Source organism: Atta cephalotes (genome assembly GCF_000143395.1).
Source record: "Atta cephalotes unplaced genomic scaffold scaffold00015, whole genome shotgun sequence".
Taxonomy (NCBI): Eukaryota; Metazoa; Arthropoda; class Insecta; order Hymenoptera; family Formicidae; genus Atta; species Atta cephalotes.
In genome coordinates, this window is record NW_012130079.1 from 4248590 (window position 1) to 4261322 (window position 12733).

The window sequence follows — 12733 nt, forward strand, 5'->3', positions numbered from 1 at the left end:
TATATATATATATATATATATATAATATATAATATNTATAATATATATATATAATATATAATTCTAAAATTAAATGCCGTTGTATTAATGTTTAAATTCCGATTACGTAGGTAATGTCATTACAGATGTTGTATAAATATTTTGTATCTTTGGCATTAATACCAACAGATACATGAAAAGAAAAATTTTATTGAAATATTACAAGATTTAATTAGATACAGATCAGAAAATATTTTTGTCGGGCATCAAAATAATTATGAAACTTAACATGATGACCAATGTTGCAAAAAATTGTGATATTCTAGCAACTAGCTTGTGCTTCCTGCTTATTTTGCTAATTCAACAAAATTATTTTCAGGTGTGTATCAAACTTATTAATTAAATTTTTAGATATTTTAACAAACCGGATATGCACTTTTATTTTTTACATATATAGATAGCTAATATTAAACAGGGAACGTATATACGACCACTTTATGTTTTATTAATAGCTAATTCTTTTCAAAATACTGACGTTATGTTAAAATCATGCAGAAACGCGAGGAATTCGTACATAACTCAATTTTATTTTCATCTTTTACTGTGCCAGTAAATTTTTTATAGCTTTTCCAATCATAGCTCATAGATATCAGGCATTGTGTCGTGAACGTCTAGTAGACGAAACGGTCCTGATGTAACGGTAATCGCACGGATATTATAAAAACGTCATATCGCCGCAAGCGGTTTTGCGGTTTCGCGAATTTCGACTGCTGCAACGCGCATTTCCTCGTAATTCCCCGATGTCGTTAGGAATCTCCGCAGATTCATTACCTAAAGTCGTCGAGCTACTGAGGTACTGTATCCTTGACATCGTACCGCCGCGACACGCTTCATCGACGGTGTCAGGGGTCCCAGATACGCCGGCTGGAGACATTAATCAGCCCGACCCGCGGTGAGTCGCGACCGCGACATGAACCTCCCGCAGTCGTTACACGACGTTAAGTACTCTGCAATACGAATACCCGGCCGTGTACCGACTTCATTCGAAATCTAATCCCATGTCAGTTGATGAAATTTATCGCGCTCGCACGGTCAGTGGAATCGAACATAGCCATTCAATGGTGATCCGCAGGAATCGCGTATGGATTCATTCGTTTTTCATACGAATAACTGACAACGGGGATGTAAATGGCAGTGAGTGATCAGTGTAAAAGTATCTTTTATGATCCCGCTGTTATCCCGCGGTAGATTATCTCCTATCGACTAATGTTTAATCTGTCGTTACAAAAATCCATTGTTCTAATCTGCATCTTGTAGCATGTAAATTAAAATAATCCATTAAAGACGATTTATTTGTTTTAGACAATATTATTAATTTTTAACCTGGAATAGCTACCTGTAAGTAAAATATATTTAAAAATTCTTTTGTGAGAAATGTATTTATTTCATTTTGAAATAAATCTTTATTTAAATACGATGAAATAAAATTTTATTTTTAGCAAATAAGCTATTTTATTTTTTTACAATTAATGAGATATATTTCACAAAAATATGTATTATCATCAAAATCAAATTTTTTTGTAACTAATAAATATCGGAAAAACATCGTAAATGACATTTGTTTTACAATACTTTGATATTTTTTTCTCAGTATGAAGTATTTTACGCCAGCGCAGCGGCGAAAAAATGTGAATTGTTATAAAATATTATTTTTTTTGATTTTTTTTTAATAACTTTTTTTAATAATTTACTTACGAATCTTTAAATATGCAATTCTATCAAAAACTCGTAATAAAAAAGCGTTATAAATTAAAATCTTAATTTTTTCGAAGTACTGTCATAATAAGCTACGTGCTTACACTGAGAAAAAGATACTTAAAAATTTATTTGTGGGAAATATGTTTATTTCACTGAAATATATTTTTATATTTAAATACGGCGAAAAATAATTTTATTCCTAGCAAATAAGTCATCTATTTAATTTTTTTTACAATTAATGGAGTATATTTTGCAGAAATATATATTTTGTTATCACGATTAAATTTTTTCGTAACTAATAATTATCGAAGAAAACATCAACAATAACATAAGATTTGTTGCAATATTTTAGCATTTTTCTCTCAGTGTATTTCATTTTAATATTTGTTTTATATTTATTTTTTTCAGAAAATTATGATTAAATCCATATCCATAATGTTTCCAAATATTAATAAATCGAAATAATAAATCATTAATATAATATATTATTAATAATGATGATTTTAATTGTGAAAACACAATTTAAGTGATCCTATAAATGAAAAGAATTAGAATAATTTCCGGATTAAGTAGATAGGTGGTAAGTTATATTTAAGTTTTTATATATAGGATATTTAGAACACCCAAAAAAAATTAATTTTTTGAGTTTTTTGGTTTTTTTAATGGTTATTTTATTTTTAATTTATATTTATTTTATTTAATAGTTATTATTTTTTACTAGTATATTATTTACTAATATAGTTAAATTTCTTAGTTATCTTTCATGAGAGATAGAGGAATGTAAAAATAATAAACTTATTTATTTCTAGGCATCTGATCGATACTTTTTGTTTTCCTCTCCTAGAATAAGATTAAAAAAAATTGCACCTAATGATGCCTCATCTATTAGCTTAAAAGCAATCTAATCCGGTGAGTCCAACAATAAATCTGAATTTATTGAACTGTTTGCTACATGTCAAAACGTGGAAAAACAGCTTTTATAGCTTTTACAAATTTTTACGGTTGTGTTATCCATTCAAGACTCATCCTTTAATAACATGAAAAACACTATCGTTAAATTTATTTTTCACAGAAATAAGGACAACCTCACGTATCCTCAAAGACATTCTCACGTATCGTTCGAACGTTGTCAAATCGCGATAAAACTTCTGAAACAAGACGAACGATCGCGATTTCGCGAATAGCTCGAAATGATTACCGTGAATCCTACGGATTGTTGTCGCGCTGCAGCTCGTTTAGAATGCTGCGCGTCCTCTTTACACGCAAGAAGTTCTTCATAATAACAGTTAATTGGCCGGTTGGTCTGTGCTCGTAAGAGTTCGTGCCGGACAGTAGTCCAACGTGTCTGTCGGTCGAATGGTCCATCCATCCATGGCTAAAACTCGCGGGTATTCGAACATCTCTCTCGTTTCTTACTCGTTTGTCGCCGTAGGCTGCGAATCGCGCGCGTACATCCCCCTTGCAACGTGCAGTTATTGCCGATCGCGACGCAGTACACAGCTGCGTGCAACGCGGATGTAGATACGTGGAATCGTTAGATGCTTTTCTTTCGCGGTACTGTATCTTAAGGGTACGATCCTCGTCCGTTTGCCGTAACAGTCGGAATATTCTCGCGATTCGCTTTTTATTATCGTAAACATTATCGCTCGTATTACCTCTAGCGAGGATTGCTGGTGTCTATTAGTCTTCGACTTGTAAAGGAAGCCACGATTTCATTAACCGTTAACTGAATTAACAAGTAAATGAAACTTGAAATCGGAATAAATTAAAAATCTAATAATCTCTAAGATATTTTCCTTCCTTAAACGATAAATGTAAGTTAGGAATTTTGAGCCTTGAGCTGATAATAAATTATGTACTGCCTTTTTATATACTATCATGCATCTAAATAAAGGCTCGTAAAGTAACTTTTTTTTCGCTTAGGTTAATGCTCTTAATCGTAAGAAATGTTAGTCTTAACTTGAATGCGTTAGTCTTAACTTAATTGCAGCAAAAATTGCAACGATTGTGATTCCAGTGAAATTTCTTTTACATCACTGTTCATCGAATATTTAATATAGCTTGTTTATATGTATTGCCTTCAATAATCGCGCAGTGACGCAGCTCGAATAACATTATCGAATAACCGCAGCTAACTAGATATTAAATATTTCGTAACTTCTGATACAAAATGTGAACTTTTGATTAAAATCTGATTTAAATTTATTAATCTTGCACTCACATCGAACAGCTTATTTAATTAACGTCATCGTTGATTATCGCTTATCATCCACTCATCAAGCTCTCCCCTTTTTGCCGCGAGTTTGTTTCGTAAGTAAAATATTTTGGCGTCGCGCCAACATGCATGCTTATTTTCGATACATTTTTCTTACCCGCTTTCAATCTCGTTTTTGTAGTCGGTATGAGTCATTTGAATCAAGAAAAGATTTGCGTGCACGAATTACAGGGACTCGCCTTATCTTTTTTTTTCTTTTACCTACCGCCCAATAATGAATCGGTTAACGAAAAAGTTAATGAAGATACAAAATGACCAGTCGCTCGGAATTCTATTAAAGAGCCTTTACTTCTTATCTCCATAATGAACGGTGCGATCATCGACGAAGGTTCCCTTCGTTTGACCATCAGGTACGAGAAATCTGAAGAGTCATCACCGCGCACAGCGAATCTCTTCGTTCAGTCCTGTCCACAGGTAGATAGGTGGATCCCTTTCGTATATACGAAGAGACGGATGAACGATTAACGTATCGTTCGTTTCTACATCTCAGAATGTCGAAGTCTCGTAAGGACATCAACGTGTACACGTTTACTAATGAAAACCAGACGCGACCATCCACGTTCCGATGAAGAAGCGCACGGGTGTTCTCTTTCTCGATCCGGAAGCGCGATAATATTTACACGGCTACTTGAACACCCGGTATGCATCGCGATGCTTGTCATAAATGGATTTAACCGCGTATTAAAAGGCGCCAGACGCAGGTGCGAAACGAGTCCTTATTTTCGTCTTTTCATAAGATTTATGCACGCGTGTTTGCACGCAACGCTTAAGCAGAATAAAATGCAAATGACTTTTTTTTATTAGTCTTTGTTACAATGTTCACCGATGGTATTTTAAATAAAATCACCTCGTAATTTTTCTCACTTAAAATTTTTCCTCGCTTGAACGTTTAATCTTATTGCAAAATATTTTCGGATTTTTTTAATATTGCGCTACTTATATTCATATAATAATGATAATTATGTTGATCTGTAATTATGATGTTATTACAGTGAAGGAGAAAAAAAATTAAAAAGTTTCGTTTCCTTCATTAATTTTTAAGTTGTCGTGTTGTTGATCGTTGCCTTTATATTCTTTTTATTGTCAAATAAAATAAGAAGATAAGACGCTCTTTGATCTTGAAACATTCAATCCATTTTATAGAGGTCACGAATCGCGCGCAGTAGGCAAAATGGCATCCATAATAAGCCCGAGGGGATTTATCCATAAACCGTCGAGCTATTAATGTTCTTGGAGAATGGCTTACGCGCCATACTCATGTTTCTCATTGCAGAACATCGTATCGCGAGTAACAGGGCTGATCAATGTATTTCACTTTCGAGCAACGAGGCTCTTTGAAGCTACAAAAATTTGAAGCTACCCGCGGTGATTTGAATTAAATTTTCATGAAAGCACAAATATTTCTTTACTCTTGAATATTGCCTTATTATTACATCGGAAATGAGTTTAGTGAATATCACAATTGAAAGTAAAATTTCTTGAAACAATTGTTCAATAGATTTCTATGTGAAAAAATTGAAATATAAAAAATTTCGATTATTTCGATTATTTCGATTATTAATGAAACGTTAGATATAACAAAAATTTCTGCCATTAAAATAAATAAAGTGAATAATAAAATATAAATATTTTAGCGCATTCGATTTGGTAGAATTTCTTCTTTTTTAAAAGAAAAATTTTTTAAACTCTGAACTATCGTAGTTTTATAAAACTGATTTTTTCCCAGGTAGCAAACTGACGTTATTTGCCATAAATGACACTATAAAGACGTCATTTTGACGACAAAACATAAATAACGTCAGCTTGCTATCTTTGAGCTATATTATTTTCAAGGTTCATTATTTTCAAGGATTTCGCCTCTTTTACCATCAAAATTGAAAATTCATAAATGGTTTGTCATTTAACATTAATAACAGACTTGACAGATTATATTTTTGTGTACGCACTTGTAACTTATTTTAAAATCTTGGCATCTCAGAAATGTTCCAGAAATTCTCTTCATGACCAGTAATAATACTTCGGTCCATCCTCATTATTTTGCGCTATGGGTGGTTGAGTAAATGGAGAAAGGTGATATGAGTGAATGAACAATAAAAAGAAGAAGGAAATAGGTAGATAATTTACATAAACGATAATCTATGTGGATTATATTATGTAAATGTTTTAGCTTAGAAATGTTATTATATTCCTTGAGTTTGCGTAATATAGAAGTAAACAATCATTATATATTCTTCGAATTCTTTTAAAAGCACGTTGGAATAGAGATAGAGAGTTTACAATATAATTAAATAAACTAAATATTAGGAGATAGAAACTTTAATTATTCGTTCATCATTTGCATCACAAAAATAAAATGTTTGTATTAAGCTTACTCTGTTGTTTTAAGGAAATGCAGTTTTCACAAGATAATTCAATTTAATAGTAGTCATGCAAAAATATGCGGCATTAGATTTTATTATTCGAAAATATGAGAGTTGGTAACTAACCGGAGACAAAGTGCAGGGTGCATTATCGGCCTCATCGGTGCACGTCGACATTCTCCGGCGCCGTCTTCCGTTTCTTTTTTCTCTTCTCGTACTATAATCTTCTAAAATCCTTGTGCTTAAAATGCTTAAATGCTTGTTCTGATCGGCTAAATTGTCGTTGTCTTTAGGAATTGCAATTTTCTTTTGACGACGAAACCTTCAGCCTGATCTAGTCTTCGACTAGATGTCTACGTCTATGTAAATTAGTCATCGAGTATTATATCACAGGTTGCTGAGGGTTGTATGGCACGTTGTTTGAAGAAAAGCGGGCGATAAAAATCTGTAAGAAATACAAAGGAAAAAAGATGCTTAGAAGATAAAATTATCAACATTGTTATCTTCAGCATTAAAATAATTTATAGCTATTGATGACTTCTTACAAATACATTTTATCTATTCACTGTATTATAAGTAATCTAATCTAACGCATATTTAACGACTATGAAAAACAAGATGAACCGGCAACCAGCGATTATCAGGGAAATGCAAATAGGTAACCCCATGTTTTCTCCGCATAACAAGTGGATGCCGGAACTGGAGAATCCACGTCTCAGTTTCGCCACGTGGCCCGCGGGAGGAGGAGAAGCTTGACGCACGCGGGATGCGTACTCCCGCGATTGGGAAACCGGAACCTGAGCGCGTGAGTGAGCGAGCAGGTTCGGCGTTATTCACTTATCGCCGGGCAAGGATCCGCGTGGATGTCGGTCAACCAGTCTGACACCGCGAATTCTACATCCTCGCGCGCGGTCTTGTCCAGGTGGATGGTTAGCAAAACCAGTCGGTTTGCTCTTCTCTCCGACTCGTTCATCTGCTCCTACTACTACGGCGGAGTAGGCGCGTGTGAGCGCGCGCGTGGAGGAGGGCGCGCGCGTAAAACTGGAATTCAGCTCGCGGGCACCGTTCTGACGGATAGACAGGTATAATAATAGATGTAACGAGGAAGCCGGACCATCGAGAGTGAACACACGGGACGGTGCCGGTTCTCAGTATCTTTCTCTTTCCTCTTTTCTGTCTCTTTCTCTTTCTTAGACTGCGCGTCGTCAATAATGGAGACGTGGTGATGTTCGCGAGGAAGGAACAAGACTGGTTGTTAGAAAGAAAAAGAGAGAGACCAAGAGAAACAGAGATAAATCGAAGAGGGTGGCGGCGGAAAGTAGGTAGGTAGGTAGGTATCTACCTACTACGCGGAAGAAGGAGATTGGGGCGACCCAGGGAGAAGGAGTAGGTATGTACTGGGCCGGTATACAACCGCGAACCGGAGACGAGAAGCCAGAGAAGCAGGTTCAGAGGAGCCGGTCTAACCTGATTCTCAAAGGGAACCCTGCATCAGATTGGACCCACCACCGTGGGTCCGTTTGTATTTCAAGTACCTGTACGCCCTCGCTTCGCGTCAGTGGACGATACCTCTGGAGAACGGAGGACTCCGTCGAGTCGTACAAAGAGGAGGAAGCGTCTTCTTCCGTCAACGCGTCGCGCGAAGGCGATGTGTCTATCAGCGACCAGACGCCTTGATCGTGCGTTACACCTGCCGCCGATATAGATTCTAGACCTATCATCGCGCCGGTGTGCATCGCGGTGTTGCAATCGTGCCGACCGCGATTTGGTCGGTTAGAATCCATGGCATGCAGCTGTAACGGCGGAATTGCCGTTAAGTGTATCGAGAGTGAATTTCTAGAGATCTAGTGAGAGTTCCAGGTGATTCCCTTTGAGCACGGTACGGATGACGTCAGGATATGTTTATAATTTCTTAATGGTGTTCACTTAGATGTTGACCGTGACAAAGAGGCGCGATTTTTTTTCTCCAGCTTGCATCTATCACATAAAGTTGATTTTTGTATAGATAATACTACGTGCCACAAATACTTTTTCTCCGGCTTTATTAATCGTATCTATTTTTTTTTAATGTGAGTGATGCTCTCGGATCCGTGGTTTTTTTACGCGGCATAAACGATTGTTAAGATTAACGACATTTAAGTTTTTATATCTATTTTATCGAGTTGCCATAGTCTGATAACTTAAACTATTATAATACTCTTGTATTTGCAGACTATCTTTTTGTAGCTCGATTTAAAATACAGTTAAATTATTGATTTAAGATCCTTGTAATGACATTTCTCATTCGCGCTTTTTGTTAATTAATTAAGGATTATAATTCTAATTAAATCCGAATTATGTTGACTCTGGATTTTTTTTCGTTAAGTTTCTTGAGTAGAACTTAACGTAACACTAAAGCTATTTCTTTGTCTGTGATATATCGTGCAGCTTTTTTCATGCTCGAGCGAGAATGATGGTCTATTATTGGTCTATTATTTGCTCGTTTTGTACCTTTGTCATCGACTTTGACCTCCGCATTCAATGGAGCAATAAAATTTATAGATTTTAAATAACCGAAAAATTTTTAGATTTTCTTCTAATATTCAAAGCTTCAATTCATACCTAAAATTCTCGTAATATTTTTATCCTTAGTAAGTTTTAGTAAATCGATTAGAATATCTTTGAGAAAAAAAGTAATGCGACAACAATTCTTTAAATATTTATGCATTGTGTATGTGTCACAGTCAAAGTGTTGTGAGTATGTGAGTATGTTTACATATATTTTCCGTTAATTCTATTAGTTTAAATTATTAATTTTGACTATTAATTTACACTTAAATTTGAGTACATGAAGTAAAACGGAGTTGTATTATTGTAAAAATCATTTGTCTCTGTAAATCTTTCTACTTATACAAAACTAGCATAGCTATATGTAATTCTATAAGTGTAGTCACATATATATTTTTACATTTTATGAAATATCTCAAATAAAGAGAGTTTATCCGTCCAAATTGTTACTATCTGATATCATGTATTACATATTGTAAAAGGTAACCATACGTTAAAGTGTTGATAAGCGACAAAGAAATCAAAAAGAAAATACGAAGCATTTTGCCGGCAGAATATCGTGCGGTAATCTCATGGTCTACAATTCTTCGTGTCCACTTGTTCACCGGTAGGTCACCTGCACGTCACCTGTGCGTCATCGCGCAGGTAGCCTCCAGCTATTGACAAAGATGCGCGCGCTATAGTAAGGCCTAGACTATAATAAAATAAAACTGATGACGATGTGAAGATAATACTCACTCATTAGGATCGTATTAAAAGGGAGGGAGGAGTGTCGTCGAGCGGTAGAGTAGCCGGCGTATTCGCGAGAGAAGCTGCTGATCCGGTGGTTGCTTTACCGGTGAAGTGGATTATCACACGTGCATGTATACAAGGGGAGAGGGGAAGGTAGAGTAGGTGGTAGAAGTCACGAGGGGGCTAGTGGGGTAATAGGGTGATAGAGGGGGGAGATGGGGACCAACTACAAACTACTAAGTGTCCCTCCTATGTTCTGGATCACATCTCAATGGATGATAGTGTCACCACCTTCTCCATAGACCGAGGCGTCTGTCGTCTTGACGAATTCGCTAACGTGGGGCTACTCTTCTTTCCAGGGCACCCTTCTTCGGGGGCCCGCAGTTGTCCGCTTGGTTGACTCCCGTTTTTGACCGGTGAAGCTGTTGGTTATTCTGCGAAATATTTCGGTAAGAAACTCTTCTTTGATCGCGTCGACTGTTCACCTGATGTCACTATCGCGATTCACTACGCGCACATTATTACGTTAACATTTCTCCGAGTCTCAAGTGTCACATTCGGTCGTTCCGTACTCGTTTCGATATTTTTAGCGTACCGCTAAAAATCGATAATCCACAAATTTGTGCGTTAGTATCCTATGGGACTTGTCCGTATCCTGTTTGTACTTTCAATCGCATAATCGCGCACCGGCTTGACACACACTCGCACGTTCACGCGCGCGACAACGACGACCGTCGCATACAATCACTGAGAAACTTGAAAACTTAGAAACCGAACTGAACTATACGAAAGATTTTGAAATTTAAACGTTTTTAATAAAAAAGACTAGGACTCACTAACTTTGTCTGAAGCAACAAACAGTATTTTAACCGTTAAAACCTTGGGTTGGACCACTAAACCCAGCAGCTTCACGGTGCTCTCTCGGATCGTTCTTTCGCCTCTCGAGATCAGCAATATGGCCGTCGCCGCTGCCGCCTCCCAGCATCACGCTGTTAGCTCCGTGCTTCGAATTCCCCCCCTCCCTTTCATTCGCGTCTCACACACGATCGCGCGTCTCTCTATCGCTTGCCCTCCCCCCTTTGTCTCTTTCTCTCTCCCACTCGTCCCCATTCGCATGTTTTCCGTCTACGGTCTCTCCATCCTCCCTCGCTCCAGAACCTCGTCCTCTCCTCACTCTCGCTCTTGCGTTTACCTGCGCATAACGCCTTCCCTTAGAGACTATCTCCCTTCGGCGTTTGCGTTTTTTTCTTTCTCTTTCTCTTTCTTCCGTTTCTTCGCCCTCCCACCTTCTGATGGAGAAAGACAGAAAAGATGAAGAGAATGGTAGAAGACCCTCAAGCTCCTCTGGCGAACCATCGTTCCTCTCTTTCTTTCTTTTCAAGTGTTCTCCCAAGGAGGACGGTGAGAGTGGTCGGCTGTGAGACGATCGGCAAAGTGCAAGTGGATAAGAGACACTGTTGAGAGAGAGAAAGAGGGGGAAGGAAAAAGAGAGACAGATGAATATTATAGGTACAGGTAGGAGGCTAGTGGGGTTGGTGTGCAGGTAGCCAGCATGACAAGGACAGTCTTGTAGCTCTCGCAGATGAGTGCGACCAGGATGGAACTATCTCTCCGCGACGTGTTACACAGATACAAACAGAACATCGAATCATCAACAAGGCGGGATCCTGACCACCCGGCATTATCGTGTTTCTGTAATCGTCTCTCTCTCTAACGTACTACTTCTTTATCTTCTCCTCTTCGTTCAGTTACCTGCCGAGAGGGATATCCGACGAGAATTGCCGTGGGAGGAACGAAGATGATCGAGGTGTACGCACACGTGCATCATCACGTCTCTCCGTCCAATTTCACCGTCTTTCTGGCTTGTCTCTCTCTTTCTTCTCTTCTCTTTCCTTACCTCCTCTTTTTCTTTCTCTCTCTCTTTCTTTTTCGTTCTCTCGCTGGTTTCAGCTTCGCGCCGCGTTGCTAACTTGAGAAGGATACATGCGGTCGATGGTCCAAGCGGGACAAAGACGGTCGCGCAGACGTACGTTATCGCGGCGTCTTGGCGTCCTTCTTACTTCGGAGTTCATTCTTGTAGTTTCCGTCCCGCTTCGGTTTTACTACCTTGAGAAGGGTAGCCGCTGAGAGGACCGCGATATAGAAACGAGAAGGAGGACACGCACACGTAAGATTATCTGAGCCCTGGCCGCCGCTTCCATCTTCTCTCTTTCCTCTTATCCTTCTTGCCTCGATTTTATAACGTTCGCTCTTTATCTTACCACCTTGAGAAGGATATCCACATACCACAAACCGTATCCGAAAGGGATGTCTAACAGAAGGACGTGAAGTCATTTCATCGAATATACTCGCTAAACAGGCGTTGGCCGAATGATAATAGATGTCTCATGGGACGGAAAGATATCTTAGATACATGTATATCTGTTATAAGTTTTTGTTTTACAATAGTATCTCTTTTTATTCGACTTATTTCTACGCAGGCTATAAAGAAAGCTTCTTCTGCCTGAAATTGTCTGCCTTGGATGATCGAGGCATCTTTCCGAGTCATCGTAAGGCAGACGCGCGTACGCACACATCAAATCCTCTCCTCTCATCTCTCTCGTCGAACGGACGTGACGAATGCGATGAACGAAAGAGAGAGAAAGAGAATGAGAGAAAAAGAGCTTCTTCTTTATGGAGAAGAGAGCTTTATCGTCTCGTCTCTTCTTCCTTTCTTTCTTTCTACCACCATTGCGAGAAAGATATCTGCGAGAGAGATTCGCTGAGACGAAGTACGTTCATATATGTACGTTCGATTGATTCTCTCTTATACGGGTAAGAGACGTCTACGCTGGACGCCGGATGCCGAAGAGAGCGAAGTTGCTGCCGCTGCTGCCGTAGTTGCGCGAACGGAGATGGACTCGGAATTGAAAGAGCAAGAGGGAACATGAAGGAGGGGAGAACATCGAAGATGGAGAGAGGATGGAGGAGGAGGGCGTATGCGTGAGTCCATGATGAGATGAAGAGAAGGAGAGATGAAGAGAGAGAGAGAGAGAGAGAGAGAGAGAGAGAGAGAGAGAGAGAGAGAGAGAAGAAGAAGAGA

At 38.3% G+C, this 12733-nt stretch overlaps 1 protein-coding gene across 1 annotated transcript in view; it reads right to left on the reverse strand.

Annotated features, from left to right (window-relative positions):
• The window catches only part of LOC105618162 (protein grainyhead), a 138229-nt gene extending 131680 nt beyond the window's left edge, over nt 1–6549 (reverse strand). Inside the window, 1 exon segment of the mRNA XM_012199702.1 lies at nt 6499–6549. Within this exon segment, the coding sequence (XP_012055092.1) occupies nt 6499–6549 (51 nt within the window).
• Nucleotides 6550–12733: the final 6184 nt, after the last annotated feature.